Genomic DNA, 16,470 nt, shown 5'->3' with positions numbered 1-16,470 from the left:
ACTGCATCCGGAGCCATCTGGAGAATCCTCTCATCATAGAAAAAATTCTTTAAAAGTTACTAAATATTGTAGCATACAACCCCCCACTTCACCTTTCTTACCTAAATATGAACTCTCAAGGCTTTAAAATTACACTTTACCTTAAAATCTAATATTTAATGTGATTTAATGGCATCCTAGTAGGAAAGCTGGAAGTTTTTCGTGTAGGACTAGAGGAAATATCCTGCTGATCACCAGAAAGGACAAAAAATTGCTGCAAGTGGAATTCTTGTGAGCACAAACTCAAACTGCAAACACAAAATCACTCTGAGATTAGGTTTTTAGGGAAATAAGTCACACCTAACAAGCATCCAGTTTTAGATCTTTTATGAGCAAAGATGTTTTAATGTGCCACATTTCAAAAGCATCAAACCTTTCTTCACATGGAAAGAAAAATCACTGCATAGCTCTGGAGCTAGAGAGGTCCACGAGACTTTCTGCAAATTAAAAGTGCATGAGATACATGCAATCATCCTTCATACATAAAACAGCTTGCAACAGGGTTGAGAACACAGTGTTAAAACAATATTTAGAGTTAAAAGTACCTGAAAAGAATCTCTCCTCAGAGAGAGAGATGGACTGAACATCCTCCTGGACAAGTTGTGCAAGTTCTCAACAAAAGCTTTTCTGTACAAGTGGTTTAAAAATCACAGCGAGTTCTGGAATATTCAAAACAAGGATTGGATACAACAAATGTTTTACAGTCACCCCAATTCCGTTGTATTTTGTTACAAACAGTTATCATGGCCTAAACCCTGTGCACTGGTGCTGGGATTCAACATTTTCTGTCTCATGAGATCTTGTGCTAAAGCCCGAACAGGTTAAGGAATAAATTTATTTTTCCTGCACTGGACCCTTTCCCTCTCAATCAAATTTTGGATATTGAGCAGCAGATTTATCCAAGAGAGGTCAATGTATAAACAGCACAGTCAGAAGCTCCATCAGATGTAAGAACACTGATCTGACAAAAGTGTGGTTGAAAAAATGTGTTGAGAATTTTACAAGGCAGAAATTTCCACCTCTACTACCAGAGAGAGAATAAAAATATTAAAATTAAATATAAAACACTGTCATTTCAGTACCTGTGTTTTATCATCCAATATAGAATGAAAAATTGTTTATTCATTGTTCAGGGAAACTTGAGAAAAAGGAAATCAGAGATCAAAACTGGTATTTTAAAATTTAGCTCTCCCTAACCTAAACAAAAAAGTTTTAAAATGTTTTGGTAGTATTCCCTAAAACCATAATTATATTTCCATCTTAATATTGGTGCATGTGTTAAAAATTTAATAGCAATAAAACTGAGTTTAAAAAACCCACATTGCATAAAAACTGCCTGGTAATAAACCCAGATTAGGACAGAAAGGTGGAATTTTTTAATTTACTGAGCTGCATGTGGAACATCTTCTCTAACTATTCAGTGGCTTCTAAAAAGCAGGCAGAGCTGTGACATGACTGATTATTAGCACTTATGTGACCAGACAGAACTGGTCTGAAAGGGAAACAGCTTAGTACCTAATAAATAATTTCATCCTTTTCCCCCCATGAACAGTTAGGAAGTTACATTTTCCTCTCTTCCATTCAATAAGCAACAAGGCTGATTAAATTAGGAGGAAATTGAATCTGCAGTCATCTTCACCAGGCAGATATTCAAAAGGACAACATTAACTCATCTGCCCCCATCAGCACATGTTCCCTTGAATCCTAAATACAGCAGTTTTTTTCCATTTCATCCAGGCAGATTCCTCAGAAAGGAGCTGCGGTGCAGAACCAAACACTCTCCATGCAGATGGATTTGGCATTTTAACAGGCAGTGGAACAGCAAAGATGCTCCACACTTACAAATATGGCACAGCAGCCAGGGGGTGCAACAAGAACCCTCCCAAATCTGAGCTATCAAGGGGAAAAAAATGACTTAAAAATCAGTTTTTAGCACAGTGGGTGCTCCTTGCAGTAAAAACACATCTGGCTACTGAGTTTATTATTCAGATCTATTCTTTTCACATGAAGTTCCTTCAAGAAACAGACCCAGACTCTTGTTTAGAGAGAGCATCTGATGATTCAGTGACTGAGCTCTATACATTGGCTGTAATTAAGCCACAGTAATTAAACCCCTGAGCCCCCAGCCACGACAGGAGCACACCAAGGCACACAGGCACTGCAGGCTCCAACCTGTCTGACACACAGGTAACTCCTCACAAGGACACAACAGCGTGGGAAGCTTCCAGAAATACCTTCCTGCCTACCCCAATTCCATCACATCTGGGGTTTCCTGGCTTTTTGCCAGTTATTTCCATGTCCATGCATATAAACTTGGATATTGAATGTATTTTTGTGGAGAGAAAAGACTAAAGTTTGCACACATTCTAGATTGACACTTCCTTTATAAATACACATAAGAATTTGCTTTGGGTGAATTCATTTAAAAGGAACATTTTCATTTGTCCCTGAAACTCCTGACCAAACTTAAGTCTTCTTTGGTCCCTCACTCTAAAAAACAACTTTCTGTTCATCAAGAACCATAAACTTGCAAGAGACTTTCAGGACGTTGTGAAAAGGCTATTTCAAAGTGAGTGTGATCTGTAAAAAGTGCAATTTTGCATCCTGGAAATCCAACTACTGCCAAGACAGGCAGGCCAGAGCCGCCAGGGGCAAACCTGCACCCTGCAGTGGAACTCGGTGTTAAACCAGAATTTAACACCGAGTTCCTGATTTAAATCCTGTGTTTAGACCTGGACCAAAAGTCACAGCGTTGCCATCACCTCAGAGAAGGTCTAAATCCAGTTCCAACTCGAGTTCAACATTCTTGTCAGTGAGAATAATGGAATAAATCTACACTGAGTTAATTTTGGCTACAAAGTGACCACCTTCACTGAGTACACTTCACTACCTGGCCAGCCACAGACTCTGCTTTGCTATTTCTCCTGTGCCTGTTTTTCTTTTTTTTTTTTTTTTCCTCTAGAAGTTACCTGAAATCTAAAAGCAACACAAGAAATGCAAACACACAGGCTACACTTTCAGAAATTCTTCAGTTTCTGCTCACTAGAATAATATAAAATAACTGACATGTCCTGACAGCTGCTTAGGAACACTTGTGACAGGTAAGATAATGCTCATTATCTACAGGTACCTTGTCAGGCAACTCTCTCCCTAATCATCATCATTTGTGAAGTGTGCTGTTGCTAAATGAGCTATTTACAAATGTAAACTATGTCATTAAAGTTTTAAAATAAATAGACAACCTTTACATTAGGTAGTGACTTGACAACAAGGTAACAGATCATCGGTTACATCTTTCCAACAAAAATGATCTGTGCATGCTGCCCGCAATTATTTTTTTTAATGAGGAAAATCCTTGGCTCACAATCTGTTCTGGAAGGACTTTCTGAGTTTTCTTCCTTTATGCTGGGTAATTGTGTAAGAACTCCTTCAGTTTTGTTGGATAGTCTGTCATCACTCCCGTAGCTCCGAGATCAAACGCTCTCTTGTATTCTTGTTCTTCATTCAGTACCCAAATGTACACCTGTGAAATGGGATACAACAACCAAATCATTACAGGAAATACTTTTTTCTTATTTTAAAAATCACTTCTGACCTAAATTGTTTGATCTGAAGGAGATGTTGCTGCATATTTAAAATGAGAAATGATGACACTGTGATGCTGGACTTCTCCCCCACCACCACCTTCCAAAAGAGATATTTTTTAATGGTGACTCCAATTCCATTACCTGAGACTTCAGATCCTTCTAAAAAGTATTATTTTGTGAAAGCCTCACATCAGATAATCAGTTTTGCAGATTTTATAGGCTTAAGTATGAAGCGGGAGAAAAAAAAAACCCTAAACTTCAAGGGACTTAAATGAAAACTCTTTTTTTTTTAAATAGAACAGCAACAGCTTTTGCTCAGGAGCTAAACAGCAACTCATGGTCCCAGAAATACCAAGAACATGCTGGGGGGAACAGGAACCTCTCTGAAGGCTGTGTTTGTCTGGTTTGAATTCTCAAATAATTAGCTCTGCCCCACTGTACCTGGATGCCCCGAGCTGTGAGGTGGTCAAACAGTGCCTTCCTCATCAGCAGCCTGGGAAAAGAGAGGGAAATTAATTAACAACTTCCAAGTATATATGGAATTTTCAGTGTCTGTTGATGGCCTGCAATGAAGTTCCCATACAGTGTGTAGAGTTTTCCATGAGAGAAATTCAATTCTAGAAAACTTCCAGTTGAAGCAATTTAAGTATCAACTCTGCTGAAGATCAGCAGAGAAGTCCTTCACCCTGCAGGTGCCTCATTCCATGTCTGAGGAACACTCTGCTTTCAGGAGAGGTTTTATCCTTCTCACCAAACCCACAAAAATGCCCCGGAGAAACTCAACTAACAGATGTCAGAGGCAGGAGACACTGCAGTCACTGAAAAGCTGTGACTAAATCCCCTCTGAAGCACAGATATTCCTAAAATGCAAAGTGTTCCTTGTAAGGCAAACAGTGTCTCTCCTCTGACAACATTAGGAAACAGTCACATCCATGAGATCTGCATTCTGCAGCTAATTGCATGTTAATTAGCCGAGCACACTTAAGGACAGAAGCTTAACACACACACAATTGGAATAATTCCCACTGTTACTGCACCTTAGAAAGCTTCAGTGTGAGGAAAATAAAAGCATAAAGCACATCTACATAAGATTTGAATCTGATTTATCCTGCACTGGCAAAAAGCTGGAAGAAACTGCAAATATATAATGCATAGATATAGCAACAGCTAATCTTAGTTGCTTGAGTCAAGTGTTAATATAAAGGCAAAATATAAATAAAAATTTAATCAGATGAAAATCTTACGTGTCAGCCAGCCAGATAATAAATTTCTGGCTTCTTGACATCTTCTCTGGTTCTTTCAGCCTGTTGAGGAAGAGGAAACCAAAAATTACCAGAGCACAGATTAAAATCTTAGTTGAGATGTTCCTGCAAAAGGAACATAAAGAATTAATCTTGCTCAAATTAGAGCAGTAATTTCACTGCTCAAGACAGTGACTTAGAATTGGGTTACACAAGAGAAATGAGCTACATTTAAGAGAAGCAGCAGAGATGAGAATTCTGCAGCATTTTGAGTGAAGAATGAGAAAGATTGTGCAATCTCATACCCACCCTACTGCTGACTTGTCTCTTGGCCCTATCAGACAAATTTGTTCTCAAGAAAAGAGGAGAAAATAGCAAGAAATAGTTGTAAATACAGAATTGCTGTGTATTACTGTGCAGAGAAATCTCCCAGGAACATCCAAAAGTGCCTAAACCACCAGAAAAGCAACCTCAGCCCCAAAAAAGCAGCGCTCAGGGAGGGAGCAGGGTTCAGCTGCTTCACACTGGTGCCAATGCAGCACCCACTGCTGGGCTGGAACTCACTTGAGGATGATGGAAGGCATGGGAATCTCAAAGAATTCCTCCTTGAAGGGAATGAAGGGCAGCAGACCAGTGTAGAACAGGCCAAGGAGCAGGAGGACACGCTGGGCACAGAAGATGGTGGCAATGTCAGAGTTCTGCAGGAACCAGGGAAGAGATTCTCAGTTATCTTGTGGACTTTGACTCTGTTGCAATTAAATTTACTCATCAATGCATGTCTGAAGCTCAGCAGTCACACCTAAGATGAAGTTGTCTTATTTGAATAAATCTAAATGCTGGTCAGGTAGGAAGGAAATTGAGTGTTCTGCACAGATAAATTGAAATAATCAACTAGACTGAACTACCAAAAGATGGATTTCACTCAGGTGTATAACTCCCTTGGACTAAACTCTATTTTAATTTAATTCTGAATTGTAAAATTCCTCAGCACAAAAAGGAAGAGAATTATAGCTGTGAAATAACAGCTTTATGCTGATGCAACTGTGTCCACTAGTGGCCACATCCATTATTTTTATGCAAAGAAACAGACAATCAGCAATCCTTGGAAAAATTGCTTTTTATCAGATAAATGATGTGCAAAACAGGCTTGAAGAACTCCTGGCATCAAGCTGCAGTGCCCTAAATTCCATAAAACAAGAATAAAACGTGACTAAGCTTAATTCCTCCAGTATTTTACAGCAGAGAAGAAGGGTGTTAACTGTGCTTGTCTTCTTTTAGCAGTACAGCAAGCAGAACACAACCTGAATTTCCTCACCACGAGCAGAAGCCAGGCCTAGCTGGTTGAATCTTGATTTGCAGGGTGCTTTTCTCACACAGTAACAGAGCTCAGCTGGACTCGGCCTTACCTCCTTGAAGCACTTGGATACAATCTCGTAGTTGACATTCCCCCACACGGTCAGATGCTCTCTCTTGTAGCGACTCACCAGCTCTGAGACCTGCAGCACAGAAAGCACAAATCTCACACGGAGTCACTGGAAATGAGTGCAGCAGTATTTAACTCAAACTCTGCTGGCTTTGGAATTCATTAGAGGAAAGAATTCTTTCCTCTTTCCCATCATAAGGTGGCTGTGGTGCTTTGATGGGAAATAAACGTGTTCAGGACAACAGATTATACCTACAAAAAAACCTCAAGAGTTCAAGAGACCTAAATAACACAACAGTATTTGCTGGAAAGATTTCCCTCTGTGTTGAACACATCTACACAATAAAATTATGTTTTTATGCTGCTCTGGAGAGCAAGAATCTCTAAGAAGACCCTCCCCAAACGTGTCTCCAGCAGTGCTGCTGCAGTTTCTGATCCAGACAAGGCTCCTAAAGAGCTTTCACAGAATATCTTGCACAAGATCCCTTCTCTGTCTCCTGTATTACCTCACACAGGGAGCAGGACCTGACATGTGAAGGGTGAAGCAGTCCAAGAACACAGAACTTGCTATCACAGACTGCCACAACTCCAAAAAACCTCCTGGAATATCAGGATCATTCCCCTGCCTTCCCTCTCAGTTCAGCAGATCCTCACGTACCTTCCTGATCAACACGTTGTTGTTCATTTTGATGTCAATGTTGACAGGAGTTTCTGGAAATGCCTCAAACACCTCTTGCAGGAGTGGGATACGGTTGTCTGTCCCCTCACACTGACATTCTGGGGAAAAAAGAAACTTGTCACTGCTGTGGCCACTTTTAACAAACCACAGATAAAAGCAGAGATGTCAGAGTGCTCATTACCTTAAAACTTTATTAAAAATATAAAGCTCCAAGGATAATCACGTTTTTAAACAAAAAGTTACTTTATTCAGCTGTAATTAACTATGACAAGCTAATTTCCATAATGAAAATGCCCTGAGCGTGTTGCACATTCAGGTTTTAACTTTATGATATTCACTCATTATTTAGCAACAGTAGGAGTGCAGGCAATGTTAAAATCCTGAAATAGCAAACACAGGCTCAGTTACCACACACCAAATGCAATGAGATTAATTTGAAAAAGACCAAACGAGAACAAAATTTCCTTCTGAACTCCAAGTCATACCTACAGTAACTACTGAACTGGTTCCTACAGCCAGGATTATATTTTCTTTTGAAACTTCTTTTATGATTATATTGAAAGAAGCAAATGCACTTTTCTACTCCTTTTGCCAAAGCAGGAAACTGCTACTGCTACAAAATGGGAAATTGAAACAGCAAGAGACAAACATCTCACCTTTCTGAAAGGTGACATCCAATTTGCAGAGATAGGGTGGAAGTTCCTTAAAAATAAAGAGGAATGGAACATCAGTTCAAATGTAGGGACATAATCATGACCCACCTCCAAAAAGACCAAAAAAATCGTAATTCATAAGTCACTTATCTTCTCATCCAAAAAGCTGATTTAGTAGCACCAATTTCAGAATTAATTGAACTATTTGGCATTCTTGGATTTGTGTCACCTGTAGCTGAATAAGGCAAAACATTCCCAAATGTCTGAGAATTCAGGAAATTCCACTGTTGAGGCAGGGGGGATTCATCTCCCAGATTTCCCACTAAAGAACTGGTCACACCAGGAAGAGCTTTTGTCACTCTGCCATCAATCAGTGTGACAAAACATCCCAGCTCCAGAGCCATCCCACCAACCTGATAACTGGAGGAGTAAATCACCCTCTGGAATGTGCCAGGTGTGATCCTCTGACTGCACGGGGAGTTTAGTGAAGGTGGTTTAGTTTAGGGGTGTTTTTATTGAGATGAATCCTCCCCTTTGGTTTTGGGCACCAGGCACACACAGAGCCCCCTGCACACCCCACAAATGCATTTTTCAACACCCCCCAGCCCCTTTTCTCCTCGACTCACCGAGTATTTGAGGTCAGAGATGTTGACATCCACTCCTGTTGATCTCTTCAGGTTCTCATCGTGGGACACAACCACTTGCTCATCTTTTGTCAGGTGACAATCCAGCTCCAACATGTCCGTGCCCAAATTAACCGCGCTGCGGGGAGAGGCTGCCGTGAACCACTCGAGGGCTTTGTGCAGCTCCAAACCCAACACATCCCACAAAATAATCCCACTGGAGGGACCCTGGGGGCTTTAGTGGTGCAAGGAACCCTCAGAATGCTGCTGCAAGGCAAGGAGCAAACAGGAATCCTCACAATCTCTGCTGCAGGGGGGAGCTGATATAAGAATAAACATCTCTGGAGGCAGATTTTGGCTCTGTCTCCCATAGGAATTGGGAAGCTCACCTGGGGGTTGCAGCCTGCCACCCCAGGATTGAGAATCCTGCTCCTAAAGGATTGATTCAGGATTTGGAGGGGGGTGTTTGTGAGCAGCAGCACGTCTGCCCACTGGAGGAAGTGAGATTTTGAAAAAAGAAATTGAATTTGTGGTTAGAAACAACAAATGAAGAGATGTGAAAGCTGAATCAGGAAATTAGCAGTGGGACTTTCAAGCTTTTGGCTGTTTTACTGAGTAGCAAAACAACCTTAAACTATTCTTTTAATGAAAAATTTTAATTTAAATTAAAAAGGAAATAAACCACTAAACATCCAGTCACATTTTTCAAAGCAAAATAGCTATTCCTGTTCAGACTCATTGCTTTGAAAAGCTCTAATCCAACCCCAAACCCACTCCACAGTAGTTTGGTTCACAGGAGGAGTAAGGAAAGCAGAAAATAATAATGATACTGATGAAAAATAAGTACTAGAAACCTCACACCAGAAAAAAAATAAGCTTTGCTGCAAACAGCAGTTAATTGGTCATTTAACTAGAAAAGAGGTGTCATTCCAGCAGAGAGATAAAAGTCTGAATTCTTCCTTCAAAACCTTTTTATCCATCTCTGAGCAAACCTACACCACCTGTGAGTTGTGCCTACCTGAGACCCAAAGCTCTGTAAATTCAATAACAGCCTTTTCCATATGGGCTTTATTGGCTGCTGAACACACCCCATGAACACCCACAAATGCAGTAACAAACCAAAAAATAAATCAGAACATACTCCCCGAAGTGTTTAACACAATTTCTAGTCCAGCTGGAATAATCATCAAGGAGGGTTGTCAAATTAAAGCCAATTTGTGAACTGTTTGCCAGTGCTGCTAATTAAGAATTAGAGAGGAACAAAATCCTGTTACATATGGAAGAATCACAGGCTGTACTGGGTGATTTTTTTTTTTTTCTCCTGAGGGAAAGCAACTCCAAATCTGCTGCAGGAGATTTGCCAAACGTGTAGATGTTCCCATGTTTTATCATTTCACCAGCAGATTTTATTAGCAATATTTCTTGCTTAAGAAAGTCAGGGCTGATGCTGCGTGGAGAGGGGAGAACAACAACTTTCCTTGTTAACAAATCTGAGGCTTTGCCAGGCCCTTAGGAGCAGCTCAGTGCTCAATAAACTTCCTCAAGTGCTGAGCTCTCCCAGCTGGGAATTTCTGGTTTGTTCTGTTGAATTCACACTGCTCCAGAGAAGGCTCCAGATTCAGAACATCCCTGTGGATTCAGATCCAACTGCTCCAGAACTCAAGCTGTGAGCTAGGCTCGAATTTGAGAATTAGGGTGAAAGTGCTCTTGCTTAAAATCTGGTATTTTATGATCTAAAACCACCACAGAAGCATTTAAATATGGTAGAATATAAGATTATAGCCCCCCTCCCATCTATTATGCATTTCAATAAAACAAAATATTGTCTTTGGTACTAAAAGCTTATAATTTCCTTCCAGAATATTTGTAAATTAAGCAGTACAGAAACTGAAATTGCCAGTAAAAGCTTCCTCCTCCCATACAAACATTCTCTTCTGGATTCAACTACAGCAACAGCCAAATATTCCTGCTTGTGCAAGCCTGCAGGAACAGCTCCTGCAGACACACCCTGTCTGGCTTCACACACAATCTGATGGATTTTAAATTGATTATCTCCTGTCAGCTGTTGGAACCAATCCTGACCATTTTTCACCAGCCAGATCACTGATTTTCTACCCCATTCCTAGGGTAGAAACTGGACTTCAATGCATTTGTTCTACCACAGTTGTAAAATAATTAAAATGGGCAAAACAGAGTCAGAAAAACATCACAAAATGTATTACTCCCAGTGCAGTCTTTACTCTAAATATTACTGCCTATTTCTGGGAATAAAATAAAAATAGATTATGGAGGAACTTCCATTGCAAGAGCACTTCATGTACAGAAGAGTGTGATATATGAAATTTAAGAAATGGTTAGAAAAAGAGAAAAAAAGCACTTTCAGAAAGTCTGGTAGCAGACTTGAAAAAAGGCAGGCCAGCAGGAAAAAAAACAACCCAACAAAAAGCCACACAAAACTATGCTGAGCTTCCATGGAGATAGAAAATAGTGCAGTACTTTCTTTTATATGGTTGGGAAAGCTGGCACCCCTCAGGCTGCAGGGAAACAGCAAACTGATGAGGCTCCTCAGCACAAAGCAAATTAGAAAAACCCCAAACAAAACAAAGAGGAGCCCACATAATGTGGTCCCTTCTCAGCAGCAGTTGGAGTTTTAGATATGCTTCTTCTTTAAATGCCTTTGAGAACCTCGTTAAAATTCACTACTTAAATGCTGGAGGCTTAAAAGGCTTTCTGGTCCCAGCCCCATTTTAAACCCCTGAGTAAGAGGCTTTCACACATTGCGTGACTGCAGAAGGAAAATATAAACAGCAGCATTTTCTGCTTTATAATGATAAATAAATTAATAGAAGTAATCACCATTAAGCACAGTATTGTTTGATGTTTTACTGGCTCGCACAGCTCGAGCCCAAGGGTTTGTTTCTATTTGTTACTGTGCACAGATCATAATTTGTGGTATCCCAACTCCTTCTGGAGGAACTGAGTGGATGTTTGGCAATCCACAGCAGAAAAGGAGAGCTGACTTTCACAAATAGGACACTGGAACCCCAAAGAAGTGATGCAGTCCCACCTCCCTTCATTGCTTCTCTCACTAAAGGCACTGAGAACACCAAATTTAGGTGTTCTCATCCTTTTGTACTCACTGGTGAAAGGCTGTCATTGTGTTCTCCAGGTTCTCTCCAGCACCTACAGAAACAACAAAAATAAAACTTACGCAAAATCCTTTTCCTCCCCTCAATCCCACTGAAAATATAATTAAAAACCAACAGGTTTTAAAATATACGTATTTTGAGAAATGAGGATGAAGCTCAAGGCAGAAATCTCTGTTGCCATCAACCTACTGGAGAGACACGACCTTCTCCAAGTAAAATTATTTTAAAAAAGAACTTACCTTGGATTTGTGTAACACTTTGAATATTCAAACCAAAGTGTTTAATTTGCCAGAGGTATTTAGCTAAGACAATAAGCCCTACAGGCACAGCAACAGTGCATGCAAAAATCTATTTGAGAGTTGGTGGGAAGAGTAACAAGAGGAAAAAAACCTCAAAAAGCTATGAATTAAACCACCCAAGACATTCTAAAGCTGACACTTCCTAAATGTATAACCCAGCTGATGCTGACAATCTCTTTTTTCAGTGCAAGGATATTTCCCAAACAACTGAGATCTGTCAATAAAGGTTTGTACTGCTGGAGAAGAGGGCTCACACACAAGGAATGAAACACACATCAATTCCAGTTAAGAAACGAAAACACAAGCAAATTAAATTTTCTCTCAGGCAGGACTAAACTCTGCAATCCTAACCCAGTGTTCTCCGCATAAAAATCTTTGAGAATCAGCCTGATTAGGGACTGGAAAAGATTTTGCCTTCTCCCCACCTCAGAAAACAGGCAATATTATAGATGGAAAAACACAAGCACCTCAGGAAGACACATGTGCTGATGATGATATCTATGCAAATTTTAACTGCTCTTTGACACTAATGACAGACTTGGTAAACAGCAATTATAAGAGTTCCAATTAAGGCCTTGCCTATTAACAAGACCTCACCAGGACATATTACCTAAACCTGTGTTCAGTTACTTAATTAAAGCAATGCACAACCACCAATTTAAATTTGTTGTTCTCAGGTAGGTTTACAAAATGGAAGACTTGACTTGGAACCGTGATGACAAAAATCTGCAGGGTTTAATGTAAAACAATATGGTGAATCCACAGTAGCTTCTTTGATTAGACATTCCCCAATATTTTATGGGATTTCACTGCAGAACTGGGAATTGGCTGAGTGGCAAAAGTGAACCAAGGGACAAAGGAAAGCAAAAGAACCTCATGGTATCCATCTGCTGATTGCCTAACAAATGGGAAACCCCTACACAGGACCTGGCTGATCTGTTACAAATTAACTGCAATAATAATTGAGGCTTTTAGATAACTTATCAGCTGTGGCAATCCAGCCCACGCATCCTGAACGGTGAGGGAAGGGCAAAAACACCTGAGTCAAGTCTTCAGTTTGTCAATAAAGTAAGTATCCTAACATTCCTGGGCAGAAAGTTCCAAAAATAAATCTTTCAAGTGGCTGATCTAACAAATCACATGGCAGGGAGGTGGTCAAGGCCAGGGATGGTGACATGGCAGGGGTGGTGAGTCAAATGCCTGACTTGTATCATTTTGGGGGAAATGAGGAACAAAGTTCAGAGATCAGCTGAAAGAGGAATCCTAAATCAGCAACCACACGCAGAAAAGGGAACTACACAAGTTATTTGATCCAAGTAATCTTCTCCCCTGAGAAGTGAGAAGGCTGGGCTGGCCAAAGCTTCCTCAAACACCTTCAGCTTCATGGGCTCGAGGGCTGCTGCATCCCCTAGGAGGAATTAACTTTCCCCAGCCAAAATGGCACATCCAGACGTTATGGGGGGAGTAAAGAAGATTCAGCCAAACTCTTCATGGTGGTGCCCAGGGGAAGGACAAGAGGAATATGAACAAGTTTAAATACAGGGAATTCAGTTCATAAATGTAAGAATCCTCCTCGTTTTTTACTGCAAGAGTGATCAAACTTTGGAACAGGAGACTCCATCCCTGGATGTACTCAAAACCTAACTGGACCAGGTCCTGGTAAACCTGCTCTGGTCAGATGAGATCTCCAGAGGTCCCTTCCAATCTGAATTATTCTGTGTAAAAATCATCATGCTGCCCGCTCTCAGAGACCCTGCAGTTCAGGGCTGCTGGCATCAACAGAGGACTCCAAAAAAGAATATCAAGACTCAATAACTGCTCTCAGAAACGACCAATTTTAAAACTATGCAGAAATGAAGAAATAATTCGGGGATGATTGTACAAAATGAGGTGAGAAAACTTGAACGACAAAGCAAGCAGCATCAGACTTAAAAAACTTTGTACAAGGTTTCATCTCAGAGAGGAAAAAACCAACCAAGTTAAGCGTTACCTTGATCTCCCAAGTTAATTGGAGTAAATGCAATAGGAAATCTGACACTGAGTCTAAAGCTACAGCATGACTAAAGCCCGAGGAGAACTCAAGTCCCGCAGGAATTTTATGTTACAGGGTAAACACCAAGGAGAGTAAAGCAGGAGTGATCTTCAGCCTCAGATGAGCAAAAAAGCTGCTGCAACCTTCAGGGCTGCCCTCCTGCCCCAGGTGGATTTCACGGGAACAATTCACAGACCGTGCACTTTGAATGCCTGAGGAATAATCCTCCCTTAAGCCAGGCTTTCCTGCTGTTCCGATGGGGCTTACAGCAGCCGGCCCGAGCACTCGCATTCGAGGCTTAAGAGCTGCGTATCTTAACTAAGGTCCTTGCAAAGGAGTGAGAACAGAAGATTAAGGGGATCACACCAAGTTCCAACAAAGTCCCCTGCAAGTTTTGAACGGCTTAAAAAAGACCCAAACAAACAAAAAACCCCCCCAGGAAACGCTTAAAATTAAGAACCTTTTCTTTTATATAAAAACCAAGCAACAGATAATATAGATGTTCCACACCAAAAGCTACCTTTTATACTATACATAGAACTATAGTTATAAAGAAACTTAAACTGCCAACTAAACTAAATGAAAGTTTAGTTTAAAATAAAATAGGAATAAAATCGTTAAGAGATCAGCTCCTGTTCTTGTATTTTGATAATTAAAGGCAGCAGCATTTGTTAAGGACTACTGGCTAAAGCTGTGATCAACCCCTGCATAAACTAGCACTAAAGTATGGTATTGAAAACTGTTTAAACTCAGCACCAGACATCTCTCACACAGAGTATCAAAAAAAATTTACTATCAAACTACCTATTTTGACACACCTTGCTCCATTTTTTTCCTCTCAGTACTCTAGAATAGGTAGAAGAAGCTTAAAAATCTCTTTTAGATATTTTAGACAGAATCAACATGCCTGACTCTCAAATGGGATCGGTTTTACCAGGGCATGGAGCCATCCACTGTCTGCCTGCAACACCGAGGGGAGCAAGAACAGAGTCACAGCAAATTCTGTTTCCCCTGAAAGCAGAAAGCAAAGCAAACAGGAGGTCAGAGGCAAGAAAACCGATCTCTTGTACCTGATGTAAGCAACAGCCAGACGCCCCTCTGGCTGGGGAGAGAAATACCAGGATACAGAATCGTTAGAAGAAAATATAGACATATTTGAGAAGAAAAACATCACGCCCCACGCCAAAAAAAAAAGCTGATTTTCGGCTGTCGCGGTTGGACTTCGGAGATTAATTCCGCGCTGAACCGAGGCACTGGTCAGCAGGTGGCACCTAAAATTAGGCTGCGGGAGGAAGGTTTAAAGGGAGCCCGCTGCAAGCCACGGGCACAGCGCAGCCCCTCACGACCCTCCCGTGTCCGGGGGCCGGAGCAGCGCCCCGGGGCCGTGAGGGAGCAGCGCCCGGGGGCCGCCGAGCCCTGAGCGCCCAGAGCCGGGCGAACACCGTCCCTCAGGAGCAGCGGAGAGCAGCAAAGCTCCCGCATCCCCTCCCCTCCACCCCGCGCCCCCTCACTCACCGCCGCGGTGCGAGATGTGCCGGCAGCGAAAGCGCTGCCGCTTGGGCCGGTGGAGCAGCCCCGGGCACTTGAGGAGGAGGGCGGAGGTGAGGACGTATCCACCTAGCGTGGAGAGCACGTAGAGCGTGGCCGACATCCTGCGCCTGTCACCGGCTGCCCCGGCCCGTGGTGCCGCGGTCCTTGTCGCTGTGCCAGCCCGCAGCCGGCTGGCGGCGAGGCGGAGCCGCTGCGGGGCGCGGAGGCTCCGAGGCAGCGGCGGCTCCCAGGGAGCGGCGCCTCTGCGCCCGCGCAGCCGCCCCGGCGCCGGGAGGAGCGCAGTGCGCAGGCGCGGCGGCCCCGCGCCCTTCCCGCCTGGCCGTGAGGGGCTGCCCGCAGCCCCCGCTGCTGCTGGCGCTGCTTCACAATGGCTGTGGGGATAATTCGCAATTACACGCTTTAATTCTCCACCGAGGTGTCCCGGCTCTCTGCTGGCAGGTGGAGGGATGTGTTTTCCACACCCCCGCCCAGCGCCCGCCTCACGGGCGGGGCTGTCACGGTCAAAAAGCGCTTCGCGAGGGCTGTGGGGTAATTGTCAATTAGACGCTGTTATTTTCCACCTGGCTGTTCCGGCTCTCTTCTCACAGGTGGAAGGATGTTTTTCCTCCACCCAGAGACGTCATATTCCAAATGGGGAGGGATGCGCGTTCCCCTCACAACCGCTCAGCCATCACAAAATCATGGAATGGTTGGGTTGGATCTTCAGAGTTCATCTAGTCCAGCCCCTTATGTCATATTTCAGACAGGAGGGATGGGTTTTCCACATCCAACCCCTCACAGATATCATATTCCAAATGCGAGGATGCCTTTTCTTCATCCAGCCCCTCAGCGATGTCATATTCCAAACGGGAGGGACACTTTTCCCACACCCAGCCCCTGAAAATCATCGAATGCTTGGAAAGGATCTTTAAAGACCATGAAATCTAACCCCTAAGATTGTATTCCAAATGAAGGGATATATTTTCCTCACCCAGGCCCTCAGAGATGTCATATTCCGAGCAGAAACCAGGTCTCAGCTCTGGTCATGCAGTATAATTACTGTACTACAGAAAACCGGCAAATTAAATTTTGTGTGCATGCTAATTAGAAACAAATATTCTAGAAATTAAATTAGGTCTCAGCATACAGCCGCTGTCACTAACACATCTTACCTCAGTTAAAAGTTGATTTACTGTGGCTGATTTTTTGGCACTG

The 16,470-nt window shown here is 42.3% G+C and overlaps 1 protein-coding gene across 1 annotated transcript; it reads right to left on the bottom strand.

Moving 5' to 3' along the window:
• Positions 1-351: 351 nt before the first annotated feature.
• Positions 352-15,700, bottom strand: GDPD1 (glycerophosphodiester phosphodiesterase domain containing 1). The gene is made up of 10 exons (XM_063402807.1): positions 15,241-15,700; positions 11,386-11,428; positions 8,249-8,384; positions 7,626-7,671; positions 6,949-7,067; positions 6,274-6,363; positions 5,432-5,565; positions 4,871-4,930; positions 4,068-4,119; positions 352-3,562 (listed from the first exon to the last, which is right to left on the bottom strand). Exons 1-10 carry the CDS (start codon positions 15,374-15,376, stop codon positions 3,440-3,442), a joined length of 939 nt encoding a protein of 312 aa, XP_063258877.1. The 5' UTR covers positions 15,377-15,700; the 3' UTR covers positions 352-3,439.
• Between the last annotated feature and the right edge of the window lie 770 nt (positions 15,701-16,470).

This window comes from Prinia subflava, chromosome 8, assembly GCF_021018805.1.
Source record: "Prinia subflava isolate CZ2003 ecotype Zambia chromosome 8, Cam_Psub_1.2, whole genome shotgun sequence".
Classification (NCBI taxonomy): Eukaryota; Metazoa; Chordata; class Aves; order Passeriformes; family Cisticolidae; genus Prinia; species Prinia subflava.
Note: the sequence above shows the minus strand (reverse complement) of the source record. Positions and strands in the feature narration are given on the sequence as shown.

What these genes read in the sequence shown, in the direction of transcription:
- GDPD1 (XM_063402807.1), bottom strand. Translation starts at nt 15,376, where the DNA reads ATGTCGGCCACGCTCTACGTGCTCTCCACGCTAGGTGGATACGTCCTC. An exon ending in ACAATGACAGCCTTTCACCA is followed by an intron (nt 8,385 to 11,385) that starts GTGAGTACAAAA and finishes CTCTCCCCGCAG; the next exon opens with CGCGGTTAATTTGGGCACGG. An exon ending in ATGCCTTCCATCATCCTCAA is followed by an intron (nt 4,931 to 5,431) that starts GTGAGTTCCAGC and finishes CTTCCTCAACAG; the next exon opens with GCTGAAAGAACCAGAGAAGA.